At 42.8% G+C, this 26,938-nt stretch overlaps 1 protein-coding gene across 1 annotated transcript in view; it reads left to right on the plus strand.

Annotated features, from left to right (window-relative positions):
* The window catches only part of UBE2R2 (ubiquitin conjugating enzyme E2 R2), a 51,769-nt gene that overhangs the window by 20,725 nt on the left and 4,106 nt on the right, over positions 1-26,938 (plus strand). Inside the window, exons 2-4 of the mRNA XM_080637761.1 lie at positions 19,381-19,467; positions 22,428-22,525; positions 26,519-26,653. Coding sequence (XP_080493887.1) covers positions 19,381-19,467; positions 22,428-22,525; positions 26,519-26,653 — 320 coding nt within the window. The remainder of the gene's footprint in view (positions 1-19,380; positions 19,468-22,427; positions 22,526-26,518; positions 26,654-26,938) is intronic.

Here is a 26,938-nt window from a genome sequence, read left to right on the forward strand (position 1 = left end):
TGACTAAACTGCTGACAGTCAGTTCCAGAAATAGAAGTCTAAATGGTCACTTCTTCCAAAATAAACCATTTTAGTAAAAAAGGAGGGACTTTGTAGTTATTTTGTGGCCCAGCTACACAAATGGTGGTGCCAGCTGTGGGAGAAGGAACCTCTGTGTGGCTTGTGCTGGTTTGGTCTTTACTTCTTTGCTTCGGACTCGTGATGTTTGGATGCTAAGGTATTTATTAGGCTTTAATACTGAGGATTTATCAGACTCATAGTTGACTCTAAGAAGTAGGAAACAACAGCTTATGCACTCTTAGTTTTGGGGTGTTCAAGTGCCAGTGACAATGCTGCCCACACTCGCATTATTCATCTGGTTCTTAATAATCTATTTGGCATGGTAATTCTGATTGCTGCTTGCATCCTCATGTGGCAGCACGTTCCCTGTGGTGCTCGACTGGGTCTGAGCTGTCCTGCTTGGTGCCTAACTAAGGAGTCTATCAGACTCTGGTGAGGGGACTTCCTACCATCCTCCCTTCTCCTGGATAACTGTAACTGTGAAGTTTACAAGGTTGCTGCTTGCTCTTTTCAGTGTTGTCTTGGATTTGAAAGCTCTCTCATTAACTGAGAGAGGCATATCTTGAATCTCTTTTAAAACTTGTTTCCACTTGCAATCACCATATAGTACACCTTGAGCTTCCTCTCTGCTTTAATGAGTTCACTGTAACATTTTGTTTTAAAATGCCTCCTCGCTGTTGACAGGCTCTTCGTGCTACAGCATGGTGAAGCTGACTGCACGGAAAATCAGCTTGAAAGAATCTCCAGATCTGGTTTTGGCACTAATAATGCAGTTACTTCCAAACAGTTGATATTTGAATCAAACTGTCATATTGTAATTTGTTGTCCTTCCCCATACAGATTCATGCACTAAATCACAATTGCTTATGTCTGCTCAGTCCATTGTTTTTGTCCCTGATACTGCCTGGTAGATTTTAATAAGAAACTTAAGGCATCTCAACTTGCATTGTGTATGTTGATGGAGAGGAGCAGAGCAACACAAGAAAGGCTTTAAATATGGTTTGGCCACCCCTTGTAAATTAATGTAGGCATTTGTGTGAACAATTAGCAGTGCATGCAGATGAGATGCTGAAAGTAATGTGTGTAGTGGCAGCCTGTCCCCAGAGGTGGATACTGGAGGCTCTCCTGGGTTGAGTATTCTCAACCAAAATGCTTGTAGAGCATTTTGGTTGAGAATACCACAGTACAGTTTAGTAATCTTGGTATTTCACATTAGCAGGCAGATAATTAACTGGATTTCTGTTAGCCTTGTGAATCTGAATTTTTCCCCCAGTGTTTTGTATTTGATATTAGTTCGGTAAGTATGACTTGGACTGTGTAGACTGTTGAAAAATAATATTTGGCTAAATAAAGCGTACTCTGAGAAGAATTCTGGAGTTCAAATGGTTCTGGAGTGTGGGTAGTAAGCTTGGTGTTTTCTCTGCATGTTTCTTGTACAGACAGATAAATGCTTCAAGGCTACAAAGCAGCAGATTAAAATGGCACACATGGTACCTGAAATAAATTTGGATTTTAGAGTATTCCAGGCAATTTAGACTATTCTAGAAGCCAATGAACTAACAGTTGAGTTGGAGGAGACCAGAGCTGTTAGGGCATTGAAGTTACCAACTAAGTATTACCAGATAGAAAACCTTCCAGCTGATGCTTTTTGCTTTCCCTTTGGGGAAGGGCTAAATGTGTTGATGATGTCAAAGAAGTTTTCTTCATTTAGATGACCAAGAGGTTGCAGGGGGTGGTTCCAAGGAGGGTAACAGAGTGACCTAGCTTGGGATACCGTGGCATCACACAGTCCCTCACTTCTTTGTGCCAAGTGAGCTGGGATTTAGACTGGTATCTCTGCAAATGTCATATAATTGTCTGATGACCTAGGTAAAACATTTCAGAGATGGGAGTGCCCTGACTCCCCAGACATACCGTGCTGCTGCATATGCAGTTCATGCTCCAGATTCTATAGAGGAGCTGCTGCTCTGCTTTATGAGCACCACTTAGCAGTTGTAGAAATGCTGGTTACCAGAGCTGGATTGCAGACATTTTTGCCATAGTACAGAACTTGAACCAAGCAGCTGCAGCTGGTTTCCTGGGATACCAGAGCAGAACCCAGAAATGGATTAGATGTTGTTTCCCTTTCGCTCTTGAACTCATTGACTAGGATGTCAGTGTTGTCTAATCAACTTACATTGCATGTTTGCTTGAAGTGTACAGTATTTGGAAAGGATTAGCAATATCAATATGATATAATTTATTTTTCTAGCACATGAAAAAGGATGCAGTGAAAGGCAGGCATCTTCATCACTTGCTCTGTGTGGTAGATGCAGGTCATCTACTTGTGTAGGTCTCAAGTATCCTGTTAGGAAAGTTAAGGGTTCTTGACAATACTGTATTTTAGTGTAAATGTCTGTCTGAAAATGAGACACAGAGGATAACTTGTCAAGCATTCTGACACAGGTTTTTTATACTCATATGGAGTTCTGTGTTGTCTTTCTGTGTTGTCTTACTTTAATACTGATGCTGAAAGTTAGCAAGCTTTGACTTGAGTACTTCTATGTTGGGAATATCAGAAAGGTTCCTTGAAGAAAAGTGATCATTTTTTGGAGCTTCTTTTCACACAGTGAATGCTGAAGAGTAACCTTCAGAACTAAACTTGCATACTTTCTGTAACAGGAATTTATAGGAAATCTGTTTGAGACAGATCCATACCCTACTGTTAAAACCTAGTTTGGTTTGAATGCATATGTTTAATGCCAATGATCCTGGTAATGGACTGAAGTTAATTAAAGTCCTTCAAGCAGCAGCGTAGCTCAAATGAGGAGACTGAGCAGCAAGAAATCGGTAGCTGAGGCTACCCTGCTTGAGAGAGGGAAATCCTGGTTGAGAAATGGTTTGGTTTTTTTTTTTTTTTCACTTCCTCTGATTCTAAATCTGGCTTGAAACAAAAACATATAATTGATGTTGTAGTTATTGTATGTGGATTTCCTGGGATATTAATGGGATAGTAATGGCTTTGATTTTTCTCCTCCTACATTCACATGACAGTGGTAAGCATGTTGTCTTGCTCTCCAGCAGGTTTTAGAAAGCAGCAGCTTCTGTTGACCTGATTGATGCCAAAGGTGATAATTAAGCTTTCTAAAAAGCTCTGAAGGCAGTCCTATTAAAGTAGGTATTCATAACTGTACTAATAGGTGGGAGCAAAGTAGGAGTTAAAAGGGATTCTCTTATCTTTGATTACTTAGCTATTGCTATGCAGAGGAGGAGAGCTTCTTTGGTAGTGCAAAGCATCCTTTGTAGTAAGGAGATGTTCATATTTAAGCATAAGCATTGTTTCTGGCTGTGACCAGGTGCACTAAAGTATTGTGGGGTTTTTTTTCAAATGGGGGATTGCAGTTTTATTCTTATACTCTCAAGAATTTTTTCTAAGAGCAGTGTAAAGATTTTTCTTTAGAATTAGCAAGATGGTAGTGCTTGTATGAACATTAAAATGAATGTTAGCAATGTTCCTTGTCTATGTTTGGTGAGTATGGAAAGATGCTACCATTTCATTGAAACACTTCATCCTTTAAAGTATGATGGAGTTGTTGGGTTTGAGGTGTTTGCTGTTATAAAAACAAGCTTATTGGTCTTGAGTTTCAGGTAGCATTGTGTAAACTTCTGCTTCTAATGGGATAATTAAAGGTCGAGTAGTTCCAGACATCTGCAGGATATTCTGTATTGCACAAGAACAAACAATATTGGATATAAATCAGTATAATGCTGAGGAAGCAGGAGTAATTTTAAGGGTCAGATGTGCAGAGGTCTTCAGAGACAGTTGTGCTGCCTGGTTGAGCTGTTCATGTGCCTGATGCAGAAAATGTGTGGTGGCATGGTCAAGGTCACTGGTGTTGATCCTTCACAATTCCTGAAGGAGTATATCTTAACAGTACCACCCAAGATCCTGCCATGGTGTGCTTTATAGGCATTGATGGGGCTGTTCCTGAAAGGTGCATAATCTTTGTTTCGCAGGGTCAGGTCAGGGTTGGAGGGGTGTGAAGGCAGACTGTACAGATCTGAGATGCATGACCCTTTTGGTACAGCGAGGGAGGTTCTTGGATCTGGTACTCAATTTCACAGACTGCCTTCAGTGCCAGTGAAAGTTACTGCTGTTGCAGTCTCTGATAGTGTCTGGTCTCTATCTCAGTCAGCTGAAAATACTTTTCCTTAGAGGCTCTGAAAACTGGGACGAGGTGGGGTAGGAGGGACGGAGCAGTGGTTCTAATGAATAACGCTGAATGTCCAAGAATTATGGGGTTTTTATAAGAAGGTGCTTTGTATTGGTTTCTGCAGTTCCCCCTCATGCAAGCACCGTTGTAGTGCAGGTACTTCCTCCATTTATTACTTGAAACTCTTTGCAATGACAATGTGTGTAACTTGAGATGGTTTTTGTGAGCTGTTATGTTCTATTATTGCCCCTTTTATGTGTAGATACTTTTAAAACTGAAAACATATGTATAGCATAAGGCTTTTATTAGACTAAAATTTCTAGCATGTGTCTGCTTCTGTGTGGAAACAACTGAGAGAAGTGCAGAATGAAGCAGCTAGAAGAAAACAGTTGACTCCTGTTAGTCACCCTGCAGTGTTCTCCCACCCCAGTTAATACTGTGATCTCCCCCAAAATCTGCTCAGACATACAGAGCTCTTAAATGCACATTGTTGCACGCTTGCTCCACAGTAGCAACTGGATAACTCTGGAGTTTTTGTACTGGCTTCCTCCCCTTTCCCCAGAATGAAGTCCATGCAGAATATATGTGAAAGTATAGCTTTGTAGGCTGAAGGGGAGAAGAAGCAACATTTGACTTCCAGTCAATTTGCAATATAATTCAGGGATCTAACACAGCAGCATGGTTGATTATAATTTATACATAAAAAGCTAAACATCATCATATATTATTTATTAGAGAATGCCTTGAGGGCCATACTTCTTTTTTCATTATATCCAGTTCTTCTAAAGCAAATCTTGGCAATTACTCTAAACGCGCTGATCATGTGTAGATGGCTTTTATGCAAACAGCTGGATAACTTTGTGTGGTCTTTGGGTGGGGGGGAATCAACATAAATTCTGCTAATAATTTTATTTTAGGGAAATTTTATTCTGCATATGAAACATGTGAGGAAGATAGAGACCTGTAGCTGTCAGACAGATCTTTCAGCTGATGAAAAACAAGCCTCAAAGTACTTCCACAGTGTCTAGTCTGCAGTTGTTGTTGCAAAGTGCTGAAACAACATTAACTTTTTCAGTGTCTGAACCTTTTAACTACCAACTGAGATTGGCTGTTTTGTTCAGTGTCTGATGCCAGATGAGCCTTTAAGTCCTTCAGTTCTCTGAGGACTCTTATTGGAATATAATTGGAGTGGATGCAGGCAAATCACCACGTGGGTTTTTTGCTTTTCTTTTGTGCTAGTTTAATAGAAGTATTACATCAGTGCACTACACTTTTATCAAAAAGTGTGATGTTTCAAGGCTTGCTGAAAGAGTGAAGCTAAGTTTCCAGTTCTCATGTGCCACATCAGGATGGCTGCAACAGGTTATGAGATTGGAGAAACTACATAGTTAATGATACCTGCTCTCAGGCTTGCCAGATGGAGTCCGAACAGAGCTGCTTCCAGCCGGTACTGTCAAACAAAGTTCATGCTCTGGAGAAGTCCTTTTCCAGCAGCAAAACCTTTTCCAGTCCTATTGTAGTACCTGTGGAAGACACTGTTCTAGTGACTGTAAAATTGCTTAAAGGATTTGGTTCTGCAGTGCAAATCTTGCACATCCTTACCTTCTGTGTGCATAAACACACTGTATTTTAAAAATGGTCTACGTGTGTTAGTATAAATTGGTGCAAAGATCTGGTATGGACACTGCTCTCTGTTGTAGGAAACTTTCAGAATTCTTTGTTTAGTTTATGATACATGTTATCTACAAGCTGAGGAGGATGAGAAGCAATCTGGTTTGTTTAATGGTTGAATCAAGGCAAGATAAAACCTGTAGGTAGAGCACTATTTATATCATCCTAATTGGTACCAAGTGTGTGTCGGCTTTCAAATGCTGATCACTGGTAACCCGACTAGGAGTAACTCATCTATAGGCCAGTGTGAATACCAGCTCTTAGCTTATCCTTAAGCATCTGTTAATTCATAATCACATCTACTTTATCACCACTAGAGGCTCCTCCAAGTCATGCTTTGGATACGTTTCTGTCTGGAAGCAGCTCATGATTTAAGTAGCATGGAGATGTCTGAATGTGTAACACCTTGTTGCTTGTAAAGAATTATTTTTTTTTTAACCAATACAATCAGTCATGCTATTGATGGTATAGGTGAAACCTGAATTACCAGTCTGAAATAGTTACTCATCTGTTGATGAACTTAGTTGCTAATTGGTTACTAACTGCTGATGAGTTAGGCTATTTTGACTGGAAGCTTGTAGTGTTGCTTGCTAGTAACCGGAAAAAACAAGCATGAGAATATTTGTAATGATGACTGTGTGGGTAAATAATTTTCTTTTACCACCAATATCTTTAATCCCAGCATGGATAAGGCTGTAATTACCAGCATAGATTGTTTTTAAGGGTCAGACCCTTCCACTTATGTCTGGAGTAGGTATCCCATGAAAGGGCTGTGCTTATGCTTGTATTCTCAGAACACTAAACTTCTGCTGTAAACTGATTAGTACTGCATTGTAATTGGGTAGGGTGTAGGCATCTTGCATCAGGTGGAGTGTGTCTGGGAGAAAGGATAAGATCCAACAGCCTAACAGCACCAAGACTAAGTTTTCAAGAATTAATCGTGTAAGACAGGAAGGAATATTGTCACGGATTTGTTGCTGGTGTACAAATATGGATTAATTCTCTTTTCTTTGCCATTCCTGGGTTTTGGTAGCCTCAGCTTATTCCATGTACAAGCAAGTCCTGTGCTCAGGTTTTAGGTTTTTTGCGAATGTGTGGGTATCATTTTTCTCTGAATGGAGTAAGAGATAATCCAGTTCCCAAACTGACCATGTGGATGCTACAGATTTCAGCATGGAAGTATGCTGGAGCACTGTACTGGAGCTGTTGGAGTCACAGCATGCATTTTTATAGATTAAGCATCAGTGGTCTCTAATCACAGATACTTACATGTGATGATCTTACTATTTAGGAGGTGGATGACCTTTTGGATGAGTCTTTGCAGGAAAGCAACATGACTTCTCTCTGTAGAGGGTTCAAAATAAGAAGGTGCTGTGTGGCTGCTGGCTTACACATGAGTACCTATTTTGTGTTATCTGTTTCTCTAGCATTCAGCAACTGTTCTTAAACTCCAGGACCTTAAAAAGGAAGGGTGAAGCTGAAAAATAAGTTCTCCAGATATCACCAGAAGGTAGATACCAAAAGGGTCTAAGTAGAAAGTGATGTCTCACAGTAGAAAATTTGCTCTATCTTGAAGTTCTCTACTTCTTTTTCTTGATATATTACCTGTATTCTTTCTACAAATCTCCATAGCCATAGATGCAGCAGCACTCTTGCAAGAGCTCTTACTAGCCATCTGCTACTGCAGTTTTTCTTGTTGCTGAACTTAGACTGCTTTGTTGGGGTTTTTTTTTTTTCCCTCTCTCTGTTGTGTTTGGAGCATTTTCTTCATCCACACTCCAGTTGTTGCTAAAAGCAGATTGTTGATCTACTATAGATCTTGTCTCTGCCCTGGTATGCCACTATGGGTGATTGCTTATCTGTCACACAAATTTCTTCTGAATTAAATTAATCTTAATTCCCCCCTCCCCCCCCCCCATTCCTTTCTTGGTCCTGACAGGCAATACTGCATGATGTTAGAGCTGTTTAAGGGTTGCTTTTAGTGACATAATTGTACAAGTTTCCTCTGACTTTCTTGCAAGATCCAGCTTTCTCTGTCCCAGATCCCTTGCTTGTATTCTCATCTTACATCTGTCTCATTAATGTCTTGACCTTGAATCCCTCTTGACCTGTGGTAGTCTGAAGTGGTTCTTCCTGACTGCTACTCTTAAAAAATTAATATAAATGGTTACAATTAATTAGATACAAGCTTGAATTTCAAGTCTGTTCATTCATATACTAAGCTTAGCTGAGCTGCGCTCATTCTGCTTTTATCAGAAGTATAAAGGGTACCTTAAATATCTGTGCTGCACTGCAGATGAATCAACCTGCTTTGCACCCTTTGGTGGCTTTTTCAGGAGATAGCTTGGCAAACTGAGGATTATGGCTTTATCTGGATGTTGTATTAGTCATTGACATGGCAACTAGCTGGAACTAGTTGGTAGAAATATCAATGCTAGCTTTCCCGTCAGTGTTGTACTTTCTGTCGTATATCCATCTGGCCTGAAAGATGCTTTTTTTAAGCATCTGTGTATTAATGACTACCAAGAGCAATGATTCTGTAGATAGTTCTTGTCTAGCCATGTCTAACTAGCTTTTTAAAGTTGTCATAGCAGGGAGGAGACTTTGTGATGATCTGCAGGAGATGGGGACTGTGTGTGAAGTGACATGCTCTTCCGTAGCTGTTTCATTAGGGCTGTATTGGCAGCGTAAGTGGTACCTAACACAAGACAACTTGAGATGTGGTACAAACAACAGGAGTACTTCAGAATCACTGAAGGCCACAGCAGTTGAGTATCTTGTCCTTGTGACTACAGCAGCAGTGCGTCTGATCTGCTTTTTTTAAAGCAGAGGTTTAGCATAAGAGCTGTTTTTCTGCCTGGTGTTATGCAGCTGTTACACATATTTGCAGGAGCTGATGCTGTGGCACATTTGGGATGGTGGCTGCTGCTTTCACCCCCTCCCCAGCCCAGGCAAGAGTACTTTGTATTGTGAGAAGTAGCAGCTCAACACTCTGCAGGCCTCAGTGATCTGCCTCTGTGTTTTGATTTTTGATTTAAGGTGGGTGTCTGTGTTTCGAAGTCATTTAATGAATTAAACATATCATTTGAACTGGGCTCCCTTTCCTTGGTAAGCCAAAGCTCAAACTGAGACTTTAGCACTTCAGTAATATTGTGGAATGTGGGGGGAGATGGGGAGGGGTGTTGTCCTGTTTTGAAAAATTAAGTGTGAAATTTGAGCTAGGATTCATCTGTCTCAAATTTTCATCCCTCGCAATGCAGCTTACTGGCAACCAAGTCATTGCTGCTTGTGAGTAAAGCTACACTGATTTTAGTGCTCTGAGCTCCAAATCAGCCAAAACACAAGGCGGGAAGGAGAGGAGGTAGACAATGACAGTATGAACACCTCTTGAATCTGGCTCCTCACTAGCAAAAATCACCCAAACCCCATTACTCTAGAAATAATAGCCTTAGGAGCAAGGATTGGTATGTGTCAGCTAATGCACTTACTTTAGCTTTAACTTTAAACTTGATATTGAAGCAGCCTATGATAATGGAGCTGACAGGCACATCATTATGCAGTAGTGTGAAAATATGCTTTTGTGTGTCAAACGTAGGCTTTTTATTAGTGAATAGCCTCTGACGCAGTGCTGGTCCCTGCAGTGAACTGGAGGATACTGGGCAGGCAGGCAGTTTGCATACTGGCTTGTACAGGATTATAGACACTTTGTAGATGGGTTATACACAGGGGCTATGCATAATATTGTTGTATTAGTATAGGATTATAATCTAGACCAGTACAATGCTGATCAAGCCTCCACTCTGGGAGATGGTGCTGCTCTAATTAGCTCTTTGGTGGCAAGTGGTATAGCTCAGCAGACTTGCTTGCTACTGCTGGGCAAGTGTTACCTGTGTCTGCCTAGATTTACTGCCTGTGACCAGCTCCAAACTGGAAGGTTTATGGTCAGTGATGCAGAAGCTGAAAAACAACTAGCATGGCTGCATAAGTGCTTAGTAGGCTCCTGTGTGGCAGTCAATGTAGAGAAGATTCCTAGGTGCTGCCATTCAGCTTCTAGAAACCTATATGCCCTGTTTAAATAAATGCTGTATGCCAGCTTGAGAGGTCTTGTCAGAGCTGCCTGCTGTGCTGAGAAAGGCAAAGTTGTGTAACACTGCAGCACAGTGCTATGGTTTACACTTACAATGCTATAAATACTCCTTTCTCCTTGCTGCTTGTGGAAGAGGTGACTGCATGAAGACCTGCCCTGTGTTTTTAGCAGAACATGTGACAAGCTGTCCCTTGAGAAGAGCTTTTCTCTTGCATCCAGTCTTGCTTGCATATGAAGAGAGTCAAGACTCACTGACTCATGAATGGTGCTTGTTTAAAGTGTCTAAAAATAGTTAAAACAGGCTGAAGGAAAGGGTGTTCACATTGATCTAGCTTGGGCATCTCTTCAGTCAGCAGATGCAAATTGTATGGCTTGCTTCACTGAACAATAAAGCAATCTGCTGTGTTTTGGTAACTATGCAAATGGGGGAATGAATAGGTGAGTTCATAGAAACTCCATCAACCCTGAGGCAAAATGCAGCAAAACTGGGGTGTGCTTTGGTCATGTGTACTTGAATTTGAACTGACTAAACCGTAGGTTTACTAGATAATCTTTAAGGTTCTTTCCAACCCTAACCATTCTAGAAAAATGACCAGGATAAGTCTGAAGTACATCATACTGTTTCATGGTCAGCCATTCCGCAGACATGCATGTGTGTAAATCTGCTTCAATAAAATTAATTACTTAAATTGTGAAAGCTCAAAATATGAAATTGAACAGGGTGCTGAAGATGCAGTAGGCTAATTCTGAACAAAAGAGACAGTCTTCTGGACTCTGAAGCCTGGCAAGTGGAGGCAGATGCCCAGAGTGTCAACTCTGTACACACTTAACTGGAGGACTTCCACATGTACTGCCAGAGATGCCAGTAATGTAGCAGAATACTTTGAATAAGCAGCCTTAAATACTCCTGCCGCTGCTCCTGCGTTATTTTTACCAGTAGAAAGAGTTGAAAAATCACTTTTTCTGAAGTGCACACAAACTGTTTCTAGAACAGCTACACTTGTGTTAGAGCTTTCCTGGTTCAGGTACCAGCATCCTCAGCTATACCTGCAGTAGGGATATTTCAAGTGCCAGCTTCTCCTCTTTAACACAGAGAGCTAACAAGAGATGTATGATTTGGAGTAAACTTTGGATGCAGTATCTCCAAGTATCTTTGACTCCTTCAGTAAGTATTACACATTATAGGGAGACTTAAGTTTCACACATTTGGAGTCATTCTTCCTATTTTGTCCAAATGGGGAAGTGAGTGTGTTTGAACAGATATAAATAAGATCTGAGTCATCTGTTTCTGCCCGGAAGATAGTCACACAGACTAGCCTCTCTGCATAACACAAACCCAGCAAGCCTCATTTCAAGCCATACAACTCATATACAGTCTGCTTGCAACCAGCGTCAGACCCAAGAGCACAGTCTCAACACGAGACCTTTGTTGACGGCAGAAATCTCATCACATCTGGCCTGTTACAGTCTTTAATATATTCAGTCTTACTTTTTTTTCCTGTTAAAATCAGACCTGTCCTGGAGTCAAGGCTGAATTGGGGGCAGAATCTCCTGATATTTCTGCTTGGGAATTCCTGGGAAAATACAGAAACTTAAGTTGTCAGCTTTCTCACATAGGAATCTGAAATTACTTTAGTGCTTATATCCTGTGGTCAAAGCTCAGTAGGGCTGTTGGGCTGGCAGCTTGCCTTGCAGAAGAGGATCAAGTAGTTCTGTTTGCTGTTAGGTCTTACATAGCTGCTGGTAGTTGCCTTTTCTGTGACGAGGTGGCAGACAAATGCAAATTCCGAGTGAAAACAGGTTCTAGAAGAAATACTTGGATAGCTGTTTCCAAACCCATAATCTCTTACTGGATGCTACATCTGCAGTTGTTGCAATGATGGTGTTTTCTGTATCACTGTTTAAAGTCAAACTGACAATAAAAGTAATACAAGTGGGCCTGGTAGTTGTTAGCCTAATGTAGGTGAGTGCTCCTGTAATTTGTTCCTTCGCCTGAGCTTCGAGGACATTGACATGCAGTTCTGGGAAAAAAATCACCAAAATAACACAGTTGAGTCTTAGGGGTTTCAGGAGGTTTAGGAGTTCAGAAGTCTCGCCTAGTCTGGAAATGCTCTTGCTTTGCCACTATCAGCCTGGAACATAGAGCTGAGCTGAAGAAACCTCTGTATCAAACCATGGGCACTGCAGTGCTGACTTGTGCATAGTTGGAGATGGGCACCTGGCCTATGCTCAGCAGTGCAGCCAGGGAGGAGAACAGCTTTAAGGGTCTGCAGGCCAAGGGAAACTTCTTATTTAGCTTCCAGCTTGTCCCCAGCAGGCTCTCAGTGCAAGAGCTGCCTGGTCTGAAGCTGGATCAGGATCACGGTCAGTGTTGCTAGCCAGACCAAAGTGGTTGTTGCATGGTTCAGACTGAACAGCAGAATTAGCTGGGCTGTGATGTGGACTGTCCTGCAGTAAAACCCACTGCAGGGATGAAATAGTTTCTCTAGCTGCTGAACTGCCTGGGATCCTAAACACAGCTGACTTGTGCAGGGTAACTCAGGCTCCAGATGAGTAGCAGCTGCCATGAGCAGTTATTGTCATGAAGGCTAGAACCTCCAGACTGAACCTGATCCCTGTTATCAAGGGAGGCAATATTAAAAAGAAAAAAAATCATTTTTTTTCTTTTGAGTAATTTTAGAAGAAGATGGTTTGGTTTCCAGGCACTGCTTGTTCTAGTGTCATTGTTCAGAGCAGTTTTATTTATTTGGATCCCTTGAGAGATGGTCCAGGCAGCAGGCGTGTGAATGTACATGATCACAGGAGCTTGGATATAAACCAGCTTAACGGGCTCTAGTGAATTCCCCCTGTATCATTCAGCTCAATTATGGCTTCATGTCTGAAGCCATGTTGTTAGTCCTGATTTCAGATCTGAGGAGCAAATGACTAATATGTGGGTGAAAGCCCTTTCTTTAAAGGTATAATTTAACTTTTACCATCATATTGCAGCCTCTCTGCTTTGGTCTGGATTGGGTGATTTAACGACAGTCCCAGCTTTATGCCCATAGCATGGATGGATAAATATTCAATAACAATTTACTGTTAAAAGAAGTATGAACGAGGTTTTCTTTTACCAAAACTAGAGGAGTCTTCCATCGGAAATGACCACTTTTAGTAATAATCCATGTGACTAAATTAGGAATTGTATACAAGATACATTTTACTATGAAACAAGAATGGGCTCCTGCCTGTCAAGCCAGTCTCTGTTTAAGTTAACCTCACTTTGCCCTACAGACTTGAAGCTTCTAAACAAGGAAGAAAATAGAGCCACAACTCCTTTATGTGGGATCTAGTTCAGTCCTCACATTCAAATCTTTGTGATTTATATTCCCTGTGAAACAGTGGAGGTAATAGAGAATGTAGGGGGTTTGCTGCTGTTAGTGTTCATATAGTTGTTGCAGCAGGAAGGAGGTTTTCAGGACTCACAAGACTTAATTGACCTGGTCACTCGATTTCTGACTTGGATCAGCAATGTGGTCCTAGTTCTCTAAAAGCACAACAGATGTTAATACACATTGATATGTTGCTGCTGGGAAATCAAGCCAGAATTGGGCCTAAAATACCAGGATAGTGCCCAGCTCTGCCACAAGAAATTACTGATGTCCTAAGTCATAATATCTGGAGCTGAAATAGAAGTGTTGGTCGTACATTTATTTCTACCTTGTCAAATAGTTGACAACATGATGTGGCTAGCTTTAATGCTGCTTTACAGGTTCTGAAGCTGGATGATACTGAGGTGCTTTAAACCTCACTGATGTGAGAAACAGGCTGCTAGTACTTACAGCTGACCTCTACTGAACATGTTTTCCGGGACATAGTATTAATACTTGTGCACTAATCCAGGCTTAAAGTAGAGGAGGAGAATCCATTAGATGAATTGTATAAATGCTTGATGCACTAGAAGCCGTAAAGGGCATTTTGTGGGATTAGATATTAACACTTAACCCAGTAGTGGTCTGTAGTTCCTGTTGTTGGCTTTCTTGCATGTTAAATGTATGGTGTCGTTAGCAGCATGCTGGCAGGAGGCATTCATTAGGCATGCAGTTACAGGAAGGGATGATGTGCACAGCAAGGAGCCTGGTTATGCCTGTTACAAAGAAAAACGAGGAAGCCTGGTGCTGTCTGCAAGTGCTGTGACTCTCACTGCGGCAGGGTGGGTTATCTGTAGAAGAACTTGGTGGTACCTGCACGTGGAATCAGTAGGAGCTTGTCTGTGGGCTGGCTGTAGCACATAATTACCAAAAAAACCCACAAAATAGTTTAAAAATGCAAATGTTTCCTTTGCATCTGATCTTAAATAGACTTGCAAAGGGTGTTTAATTTCACTGATGCTGCCTTTTCATAGGGCTTACATTAAGCTGGTGATGTTTTAAAATAAAAATTACCTTTAACTGGCACTTCCAGAAACACCAAGCAGCTGCATTTTCTGTTTGCTACCGTAAAAGCAGATGGTTCTCTCCAAATCAGGTCAGCTGTGACGCTGATGGCTTTCCAGGAAACGTGGTCTAACCCCATGGCCTTTCTGGAGTGTGCAGATAGGATGGATTCACCATTCTTGCCCTTGCTGCCTAAAAATACAGGATTTGTCATCTTGAGAGAAATAGAAGAAATCAGTGTCAGACTACAGAGGTGTTGTATAGAGCTAGGATGGAATAAATACCAAGTTTCTAGACAGCTGAAGCTAGGTGGGAGTCCTGCCTGCATTAGTGCTCCCCACTGAGAGGGAGATGATATTAATATAATATTAGTCATAGAATCAACTAGGTTGGAAAAGATCTTTAAGATCATAAAGTCCAACCATTACCCCAGCACTGCCAAGCCCACCATTTAAACCATGTTCCCAGGTGCTGCATCTGCATGTCTTTTAAATACCTCCAAGGGATGGTGACTCTGCCACTGCCCTGAGCAGCCTGTTTCATGGCCTGAGTAGCCTTTCAGTGAAGAAATTTTCCCAAATATCCAATCTAAACCTCTCCTGGCACAGCCTGAGGCCATTTCCCCTTGTTCTGCCATTTTTTATTTGGAGAAGAGACTGCCTCCCACCTCATTCCATCCTCCTTTAAGGCAGTTATAGACAGTGATAAGTCCTCCCCTGAGCCTTCTCTTCTCCAGACTAAACCCCCCCCCGGTCCCTCAGCCGTTCCTCATCACTTGTGCTCCAGACCCTTCACCAGCTCCATTGCCCTTCTGTGGCCCCACTCCAGCACCTCCATGTCTCTCTTGTAGAGAGGGGCCCAGCACTGAACACAGGGTTTGAGGTGCAGCCTCACCAATGTCCAGTGCAGGGAGATGATCCCTGCCCTGGCCCTGCTGCCACACTATTGCTGGTACAGGCCAGGATGCTGTTGGCCTTCTTGGCTGCCTGGGCACAAGCTGCTCATGTTCAGCTCCATCAGTCAGCACCCATAGGTCCTTTTCCATGAGCAGCTTTCCAGCCGCTCTTCTGCAAGCCTGGAGCGTTGCATGGGGTTGTTATGGCCCAAGTACAGTACCCAAGTGCAAGTGTAGGGTCAAATGCATAGGCATGTTCTCCATAAATAGAATCATAAAATAGTTAGGGTTGGAAAGGACCTTAAGATCATCTAGTTCCAATCCCCCTGCCATGGGCAGGGACACCCCACACTAAACCATGCTACCCAAGGCCTCATCCAACCTAGCCTTCAACACCGCCAAGGATGGAGCATTCACAACTTCCCTGGGCAACCCATTCCAGTGCCTCACCACCCTCTCAGTAAAGAATTTCTTCCTTATATCCAATCTATATAATGTCACTGTAGTAATTATTCACAGAAACTGAATCGGGAATTAGGTTAGTGGCTGGTAGAAACATTAGGCATGTATTTTCAGTCAGATAACATGGTATCTGGTAGAACTTTATTTTTCTAGTATACATAAATTTCACTATGGCATTACCTTATCTAAATAAAAGAATAAACTGAAGTGCAGTCACTAATGAGGATGCATGAAACAAGGCAATAAAATAGGAAACAAAGTGATCATGCTGGTTGCTGTATTCTTAAAATACGTGTTGTGGTATAGCTTAGAGGTTGAAGTTCTTGTGCAATAGTGTAAACACCTGTAAGGGCTGAAAATTCTGCTATGCTACTCTATTCAATGTAACATCAGAGGAGTTTATTCTTTTTTTATGGACTATAAGTCTGCCTAGTTCATAAATTGATGAAGGGAGAAACGGGTTGATGATTGTGGTCACCACCTGCTTGGCTGTTGTCTGTGTTCGGTGGTGTCAAAGAGCCATGATGAGCAGGCAGCTAAAATCAGCACGCTGAAATAGGATTATTTCTGTTCAGTTTAAGCTCAGCTAGAGTTGTCAATCACATGGTGAATGCTATAGTGGTTGGGTGCTTGTAGGTGGGGAACTGAGCTGCATCATTAGTCCTACTAAATTAGTTTGGCTGTAACTGAGCTAACAACAAGCTGCCCTAAAACTCTGCCACTGTTTGGAACCTAGCAGCCTGGCTGAACTTTCCAGAAATAAGCTCAGATGGCTGATATACCTTACATCAGTGAAACTGCAGGGAGGAAACCCTCCTGTGAGCTCTACTCAAAAATAAGTTTATTGCCTAATTTGGTCTTTTTGTCTCTTAACATGTTTAGAATTGGGCTTTTAGTGAAAAAAATTACCTGGAGTCATGGCTGTTGATGCATCTTTGCAAGTAGTCTTGCAGCTTGTCTTGGAAATTCTTGGCTTGCTTAACCCACTCAGAAACTCAAATAGTGTTCAGTGAGAGTAGAGTGGGTTTACATAATTTCCCATGATTTCTCTTACAGAAGAGATGCAAAGTAATTCTAAAGGACCTGTTTGTAATGCCCTGGAAAAGTGTTTGGTTTCACTTTTCAGATTCTGGATGGTATCAGTATAGGGACTTGAAAGTGATGTATGTTTGAGTTTCTGTTTGGAGAAAATCCCTGCCTGTAATGTGGGGTTTCCTAGTTTGGTGGCTTTTGGCTCTGAAATCATGTTTGTAGAGAAGCTGCTCATGCTTTACACTCCAGTACAGCATCTCAATGTACTAAACTCAGGCTAGTAAGAAATGGCTTATTGACAAGCAATGTGACTGATTTCTCTAAATATGCAAGAGGTTACAGGCAGACTTGGCTCTTGGCTGCCTCCACATGAGAAGAAAGGATTTAATTTCTCAACAGTTGCACTTTCTGGCCCCAAAGATCAAGAGATATCCTTCACGTCAGCTTTATTTAATACTGTAATGATTGTTATTGCAGGCAGATAGCCCTTTTCCATTAAACAGTTGTGGCTGCAAAGCAGGATTTGGAAGTTTGAAACACTCTTCTGGAATGTACAGCTTCTGCATGAGTCTACATCACACAGAGACCATAACTGGTGCTCCGGGCTCAGCTTTTTGCAGTGGTCTTACTGAGGTGAAACTTTCGGGGTTAGAAAGTTTGAGAGCAGGGGGTTTTTACTGAGAGGAATGAGACCTCTACCCTCAGCTGCTTGGCCACATGTGGGATACAAACATGGCAATGCTGGTGCACTACTGTCAGTGTGCCTTTTTTGGTCACCTAGAAACTATACCTGTGTAGAAGCCAGAAGGGTTCTGCCAAGGGGTCTTGTAGATAGCTCAGCCTGAGTTTTGTCGTCTCTTGCATTTTTAATCTCAGTCCTTGGGCTGTTTTATGTCTTGGATATCATAAAACTGCACGTAAGCACAAGAATGGATTTTCTTGGGAAAATCCCAGGGATCGGTAGGAGTCTGCAGCTACATGATGCAAGTGCTTGAGCTGAAGTCAACCTACTTGGCCCTTGGTAAACCTTTGTTCTGCTCCCTCTGCAAGGTAGCATGTTGTAGAGCCAGGCATGTCCTTGCTGCAGCAACTCCTCTCTTCTGAGGCACTGTGATAACAAGAGACATTCTCTTGCTCTTCTGGGGGGAATGCCGTTTGTGTAACTGACCTTAGACTGTGGGCTAGAATTGTTTAAGCAGATCATAAATCTTGTGGTTTTGAGTATGCCATGGCAAATGACTGCAGGGTGAAGACTCAGTGCTGCTGTAACATACCCACATACAGTCAGTATCATGAGCAGGTATGTAGAGAACATAAAGCCACATGAGCTGCTGAATTTGTTTCGTAAAGATGAACAGGAAACCTTTCTTTTATTGGCTACCTGTCCCTCTGGCTCCATGAAACTTGGGTTGCATTCAAAGGCATATACTGATCTATAAGTGAAACTGTAGCCAAGTGGCTCCAGTAATCCTGTTTGTTTAGTTGCCTGCTTCTCTTTCTGGGAATAAAACTTCCCATGGCTGTTGAACAGGGGTGGTGCACCCCTGGTCGAGGTGGCATGGTTGGATGCTTAAGTGGAAGGGATTGGCCTGGGATTCTTCTATCATCACATGCACCTTGCTTTTGGGATCTCTTCTCTCATTCTCAGTCACACATGAGCCTGGCTGTGGTGCAGGGGCCGGGAGATGCCTCTCTAGAGGCATACACTAGACTGGTAGTGGGATTTTCTTGGAAGGCTGAGCAGTGCCAAGGGAAGGGTTTGTGCTCCACAGTGCAACAAGCTTAATGCAAGTCCCCCTTAGTCCAGATTCAGACCTTTTTTTCTGCTGTCTGGCTTTTCTGACTACTGTGAATGGCAGGATGGCACAGAGAACTTGATACCCAGCGCTGGGATCTCTGCAGTCTTCCCACAACTAACTTTGTCTTGCCCTGCAGCTGGCTGCTGACCACTGGAAGGTGATGTTTGCTGTCATTGCCCGTCAATATTTGGTTCATCAGTTTGGTAGCTGTGATTTATTAAACAGAGATGGTATTCAGACTTTGGAAATGCTTGTGGTGGCATAAAATGTAGTATTGGGACCGTGGGTAGATGGACCAGCTTTACTTTCACACAAGAAGGGCAAAAAAACACCAAACCCCTTTGCAGTGGCAAATGTAAACCAGGTCTGTTCACCTTGGCAAACACTTTTAGCCTGCTTCTGAACCCATAAAGACAGCAGTAGTATCTTGAGTAGCAACTTTTCAAATCCATTTAACCCTGTTTAACAACAGTTGTTGAATAGATCTTCTTGAATTAGGATGTGGTAGATGCCCTTTGGCTTGTTTTCTGAGCATTAACCAGCCACGTTAGTCCATTTAGGTTTTTCTTGTTCAGGTAGTGTTTTGATAATAAGAGTGAGTGTAGTTATACTGTGGGGTCATATGAACACTGTTCATAAAGTGAGCAATTTAATGGCCTTAACTGAAATTTGTTTTTTCCAAGTTTTTGCTGTAATTGTTGCTTGTTTGTTCAAATTTTTTTTTTTACTTGTTCTGTTTCTAACTAAAATATTTTGCTTTTTCCAGGCTCACATTAAATTTCCCATTGACTATCCATACTCACCACCTACCTTCAGATTCCTGACCAAAATGTGGCACCCCAACATTTATGAGGTAAGGTGCTTTTTAAGCAACTGAGAAAGGTATGTGAGAAGGCTTTCTACTTTGTTAAGCTTTTGGAAGTATTGGAGGTACTAAATGTCTCTAACCTTAACTGAAGTGGACGTTACCTCAGCCTCATGGCTGGGCAGTTAAATCTAAATGTTGTAGGGAATGCTGTTCTTGGAGGTAGGGATGAAGCCGTTCTCATACCTGCAGCAGGCAGTCCCAGCTGAAGTGCCATGTCATCAGCATTGGCAATTTTATGGGTTCTTAAATGAGTCATCTGGCAGTCTTCTGACTTGAGTTTTGGACTCGGCATGTAGCCAAGGATGGTGTTTCTCTTTAAGGCTCTGTTTCAGTTACATGAGAGTTGATCTTTAAATAAAGATAACTCTGAGACCTGCAAATCCATCCTGTGGATGTTGATTGTGAATCCAGAAATTCTCATGCAGGAGGTGAGTGGGAAATGGTTACCAACCTGGTATGTACAAAATGAGTCTTGGAAAGGACCTTTCCAGTCCTGGTGGGAAAGATGAAAAATTGGCTCTAGAAACAACTGAAGGTAGGAGGAGAAACTCACCCAAAACTTGCTGGGTGTATTTTGGGGTTACTCTTCAAATACTTCAGCTCTCGGCTTTGTATTCATAGCAGTGTTTCTTGGAGCTGAGGGAATCTGAAGCAGCTTGCAGACTGTTTTGGAAACAACATTTAAGCAACAAAGATGAAGCACTGGGATAACTCCAAATGAAACTGAGGCTAAATCAGCAAAGGGCTTGAGGTTTGAGGGTTTTCAGGAGGGGGAAAAAAATCCTCTTCAGTGTAAGGAAGATGAAAGAAAGTAGCAGTTGACAGAACCTGCTGGTGGGATTAGATGGAGAGGTTGGGGCTGATGTTCCAGTTCTCAGCAATGAGACTTGAGAAACTTGAGTGTCTTCCCCATCTCCAGTTTAATTAGGTCATCTAGCTGAATTTTGGTAAAACTGCATTGACCACACTGATCCCTAAAACTCTGTGCTGATCTCATCGGGCCCCATGACACTTTTACCCTTCCAGACTCTAATGCAGTACTGTCCTGCTTGAACTCCCAAACACGTAACATTGGTTGATGTAAGAGAGAAACTTGTCACATCCTTGCTTCTGTTTCTGCTTTCATATTGCCAAATAGTTGCTCGTCCGCATGCTGCTGACCTGATTGCTTGAGAAACTTCCCCAAGTGCTGTGATGTTTTCTTATGGCCACCAGCACTGTATTATCCCAGGAGATGGATAAAGGAAAAAACTCTGTAAATTAATGGAAATCAGTAAAAGCAGCACAGGCTGTGAACATAATCTTGACATTAGTAAGGTTACCTTCACCTTAAAATTATATTAAAGGATATCTTTAGATTGCACAAGCCCTCTGGAGTCACAAAAAGCAAACTGCCTTGTTAGGGCAAACTGTTCCAGCAATATACGTGCAAGCTTGGTTATTAAGCAGCTCCAGGTAATATGTTGCTGTGTGTAATTGTGTTTGTGACAAAAGCCTGCTTCAAAATGATACTAGCTTGCTAGGTTAGCGTACCTGGCAGGGTTAGCGCGCCACTGAAATCTGGATACTGATCACAAGCCTCCAACACTGAAGAAGGATATCATTTGGCTATAAAACAAATGTCGGTTTGTTCAAGGCGAGTTGAAATGTTTGGGAGGCCCTTCATGTGAGCTGCTGCTGTCTGTAGGTGTGATCACTGGCTCAGGCTCAAAGGCATGGATGCTATCCCTGTGAGCAGTGCTAATTTGTGCTCTGGCTCCTGTGTGTTGAGCAGCGTTGGAGGGTTGTCAGGATGTAGCTGAGACCAGATGCATGGGGAGCTGCTGCCTGCAATCTTGAACAGAACTGATCTCTGTCATCAACCTGTGCCTTGGATCAGGGTGACAGGGACAGCATGAGTGCTGCCTCTGCTGAGGCTGTGCCACCTGAAGGTGTGGGTCTGCCTCTAGGAACTTGTAAGTCATCCCACCAGCCAGAAAGCCAGAGGTGCCAACATTTGCTGGCTGGCCTTGGGCCCTTTCTGCACATTCACCCCGTCTTCATTTAAGACATTGGGATCGCATTGAGTCCCTGGAGTCAACTTTAGTGGAGAATGTCAGCTGTGGTGAAAACTGCAATAGCACTCCCTATAAAGTAATTGTGTCAGGGTGATTTTGCTTATGGAGAATTGGTTTTACAGGCTTCCTAAAGTGTTTATAAATGGTAGCTTATGATGCTTTGAATCTATATTTGGGCTATGACACTGGTGAGTAAAACACAGATTGAGGATTATGTGGCTGTATGACTTCCATATGCCGGCAGAATATTCTTCCTCTTGCATGCTGGAAGGCATTTTCAGTGAAACCTTCAGAGAGCATCCCCTGCTTTTTTCTCCTGCTATTTCAAGCAGCTGTGTCTTAGGGGAGCAGTAGCAGTGTAAGCCTGCCCTGCACTCTCTGTTCAACCTTCTTGTGTCCTGGGAGGACCATTGTTTTGATACCTGAGCTAGTAGAGAGTGCTAAACTCTTCAATTTAAAATTCCTGTAGCTAACTCGATACCACTGGGAACAAGAAAACTTTTTTTTTTTTTTAACCCTGCTTTGGGTCTCCTGTGGCTAGAGTTCATGTCTGTCTTTGTGACAGTACCTGCTGTCTCAAGACCAATTTAGTTTTGTGTGATATTATTACTGTTTTTCTTGCTCTGCTGCATTCTTTAAACCTTTTGACTTGAGATTGCTTTGTACCAATTTGCAGACTAACCCTGGTTAGCAAGGGAGACTTTTGAGTGTATAAATAGAATAGACCCAGGAAGAATTGAGAACCGTTTCCAGTTGTTGCACATTTTTACTGGTACATGGGGTATTCATATCAACAAGGTTAAACTGCTGAGAACACAGAATGGTGGAGCTGTCATCAGACCTCTGCCTCAAACCAGGTGGTTCTCAACTTCTGTTTCTGTTTTGCAGAATGGAGATGTATGTATTTCAATTCTTCACCCACCTGTAGATGATCCACAAAGTGGAGAGCTGCCATCCGAGAGGTGGAACCCCACCCAAAATGTCAGGTAACTGTGAATCTCATGTACAACAGTGACCTTAAAGGCCTATTGTCTCTCTCCAAGACTAAGGCTTGTGTTGGGATGTGTTTGGAAGGGAATTTGGGGGTTTTAGGGTTTCTTTCAAATGGGAACCAGACTTATTAAGCTGTCTGAAGATACTGGAGTGCAGTGTGTCTTGATACTGGGCTAACAGTGTGAAGCCTTACGTCCTGTTCACAGGGTTTTGTGCTCTTCAAGCAATTCTCGAATATCCTAACCTTTCCCAGTCTATGTTATCCTACACTTACGGTTTTCAAACTCCTCCGAGATAACACTAGTGGAAAAGAGTATTCAGACCCAGTAGGAGTAACTTTGTGCATAAATCTGCCTACTAGGCATAAATTTGCCTTGCAGTATTTGTCTCCTGCCCTGCAGTGTGGTATCTTGAACAGTTAGCCAGTAGTTTTCTTCCTGCCAAAAAGAAATGAAGGATCACTAAGTGCCAGAAGCATTCAGGGCTAACCTCTCCATGCTTTGAAAACCAGCTGAATTTAATTCTCATTGCAAGACACTGCTATAAAGAACTGACTAGGTGACAAGCCTCAACTCACAGTTAGGGGACAGCTCTGGGCATTAATTACTTACATTGCACACACAGTTTGAACATTTCTTTACATACAGCCCTAAAGACTGACATGAAACTTCTTACGGTGCTAGTTCTGACTTCTACTCTCCCTTACCATGTTGCAGTCTTTTGGTGCTTACTTTATTGGAACATGTAGGGCTTAAGGGTGACATCTGGAGAGCAAACATTTCTCAGATCTATCAACCAGTGGAAATAAGTCTTGTTCTTAACTGCTACCCTGCTACCAGCATCACCTGTTGGGCTGAGTGCTGGTAGCAACAAATCCTGCTGGGCTCCCATCTGGCTTTGCACAGCTCCAGAGTGTTAGGAGGCAGCAGGGCTGAAGGTGTGGAAGGGGAACATGCTTGTAATGAGCTGCCTGTGTCACCAAGGGCTTCTCTTCAGCTGCTTAGTGTTGTAAATCCTGCTGAGTATTGACTGTTTACTGCAGATGACTGTGGTTGAAGTGTCTGGCAGGGGGAATGTCATCCAGCTTTGAGAGCACCTTTGCTTCCACCTCTACGATGTCAAGCATGCTCATTAATTTCTTTAAACACAGTCAATATGGACTTTCCCATCACTCAGAGCTAGATGAGGCAGGCGTAAGTAAATATGGCAAACATCCAGCAAGATTGTAAAGGAATGCAGCCATGATCTGTGACAGACAATACTGCTTTTCTTGCGTCCTGAAGCCAGTAAAGCTGAGGAGTTGGTGACAGGATTTAAAGTTGAGGCTCTCTGTTCCTTTTATTTGCCCTTCTTCATATGTCCCCTGTCTCCCCTCTGTCCTTTGAGGTGCACAGGCCAGAACTGAGCATACTCTTCAGGATGTTGATACATCTGTATCTTGTCAGGATAGGTGGTGTCCTGTCTCACTATTGCCTTGTTTCCTGAGGATGCCCGTTTTGGCTTTTTTTGGCTGGCCGAGATCTGGATGGTTCCTGCAACCAGGTCAATGCACTAACACAACTGTCAGTACAGCTTAAGCCAAAACTGCTTTATACTGGCGAGAAAAATCATGCCCAGACAAATCTATACCTACCTCTAGAGGTGGCTCTGAGAGGCTACAGCATGGGTAGCAACAGGAGCAAAAGAAAATCCTTTTCCAGCAAGGTATGTTACAGGGTGTACTTGGGAGGACCAGTCTGTGCTGGTTTTGATGAAATTCAGTATCTGTTTTCAGTGAAATTCATCTGTGTCTAAGCCTTTTGTTGATACATGGAGAGTTAAAAACGTGTAACAGGTCTGTTTCCATGAGCCTGTACCATCTGGAGGGAGCAGAAAGCAAAGGGATGTAAAGGGGCTCACTTTGAAGACAGCAGCTCTGTAAACAGTTAAAAGAGCTTGTTGTTCCCTAGAATGGGATGGGGGATGCAAGAAAACAGGAGGCAGGCTTGAAATCTCCCCTTGTCATGCAATCAGCTTTCATGAAATAACATGCTAGAATAACCTCACCTGAGAGATTCCTGGCAGTATTGCAGAGGGTCAGCCTGTATCCAGTCCACCTGATGCTGAGGGTGTTTTCAGCTGAACTTTTTTGTGGTTTTGGTCCTGTCAGATCCTAATGGAATCCCTTCCCATTACTGTACCTTGTTCACCTTTTACCCACAATAGCAAGGTTTGAGTTAGAGCTCAAACCCTGTTCAGATTTTAAGGTATCGCAGTGATGAAGGTGATCTAATGCGCTGGTCAGGGATGAGGAGTGCATCAGACAGTTGCCTTGGTGTATTTAATTAGCTTTGCAGTGACTTTGGAGTCTGGGGCACTGCAGTGAAAATTGGCTTCTCCTCACTTTGTCGATGGAAGGTGTGGTAGAGCAGATGCTAAATCCAAATACGAATTCCTGTCCTCGGTCTTTCCTAGACTTCACTTCCTTTACAGTAAATCTGCTACAATGATGCTTGAGCTTACATGGTGCCTTTACAGCCTGTTTGCTAAGAATCAAAGGATTTTAAATGAACTCTTCAGACAAAGTAGAAGATGGTTTCAATTCTGCCCATCATTCTAGTCTGACCAGTTTTTTCCAGAGCTGCTGTTTTCTTTTCCTGCTGAATTCTATCATTTGGAAAGTAAATCGTATAAGACTCTCCTGATAGCTGTGCTGAACAGCCTGGCCAGACACAAGTGTCTAGTTTCAATACCTTTCAAGAAACTCAGCATCCAAATGACCAAGCATTTCCTGGATATATGATCTGGTAGATCTGCTCAGCACATGCTGCTCTGAATGTGCCACTAAATCCATGCAAGTATAGGAGGGCCTCTAGTCTCCTTTAATCAAGTTCTGTAAAGCAGAACTGTATTTAAAGACATATTCCTTGTCTCTTGTTCTTCCCTTCTATTTAATTCGAGAGCTGTTGACAGCAGAACCACTTCAGACATGGTGAAGCTGTTGTGGTGGTAGCTCCAGCCAGATAGCTGGGTGTGCAGAGCCACCTGATGGGACTCACGGAGTTTTGTGCTGGTTGTGGCAATGTGTGAGCAGCGAAGGGTTGAATCTTCAAAGTGCAAAAGGTTGTAGGAAATGCATGAGAAGGATCTGGGTAAGGGAGGTGGTGTTTGCCCCATTAAATACCAGCAGGGCAGTCAGCAGCTCTGTGCTGCTCTGGACATGGAGGGATGCAGTTTGCCTGCCAGGGGTTCTGTGAATGGCTTCTTCTGGCTTTGCTGAGTACCTGCAGCTGAATCCTGCTGGGCCCTGGGCAGCTTGCCTGGATATTGAAAAGCTGCAGTCCCCTTGCTGTGCTCAAGTGCTGTTACAGCAGCCTTAGGGGCTGACCGTCCATGGTGGTGTGGACAAGCTGAACTCTGGTCTGATCCTGACTTTGCCTGCTGCCCTGTCACAGGCACTGACATGGTGGTTTGTAGTCAGACGAGATCAGAGAATCACAGAAGCTCATCCAGTTCCAACCCACTGCCACAGGCAGGGACACCTTCCACTAGAGCAGGTTGCTCCAAGCCCTGTCCAGCCTGGCCAGAACACTGCCAGGGATGGGGCAGCCACAGCTTCTCTGGGCACCCTGTGCCAGCATCTCAGCAGCCTCACAGGGAAGAACTTGTGCCTAAGAGCTCATCTGAATCTCCCCTCTGCCAGTTTAAAGCCATTCCCGCCTGTCCTGTCCTTACTTGCCAGTGTAAAAAGTCCCTGTTCAAATTTCTTGTAGGCCTCCTTTAGGTACTGAAAGGCTGCTATAAGATCCTTGAAGTTTGTGTTGTGTCACTGTTCTTGTGCCAATAGCCAGGATCTGAAGTTCCTGAATATCTGCTCTCACTTCAAATATTATTCTTAAATTATCCTTAGCTTAAGATATGACTTAAAACAAGTTCCTGACCTAAAGAAGTTGTCGGCATCCAAAACCAGTGTTAGCTCTGACTGATGTTGTGGTTACCTTTTTCAGGACTATCTTACTGAGTGTAATCTCTTTGCTTAATGAGCCCAACACATTCTCTCCTGCCAACGTGGATGCATCAGTCATGTTCAGGAAATGGAGGGACAGTAAAGGAAAAGACAAGGAGTACGCTGAAATCATAAGGTAAGCTTTGTCATTTTTTGATGCCACCAGCCTCTGGCTTTGAATCCTGTAAAACAGGCTGCTTGCAGAATTTGCTGAAACCAGCTTCTCGCTGTGGTTGTTTCTTTGGAAATGAATTCTATCATCGTATTCCAAGTCCACGCTTCTGGTCCCTCTAGGATTCCCAGCACACAGGAGCAGCGTAAACTTCTGGAGGAGAAGGACTGGGCTGATCAGTCTAAATTCATTTTTCATACTAATCTGGCACGATGCTCTGCAAAACCTATTGGCTGCTTGTAAATCCCA

This window comes from Psittacula echo, assembly GCF_963264785.1.
Source record: "Psittacula echo genome assembly, chromosome: Z".
NCBI lineage: Eukaryota > Metazoa > Chordata > Aves > Psittaciformes > Psittacidae > Psittacula > Psittacula echo.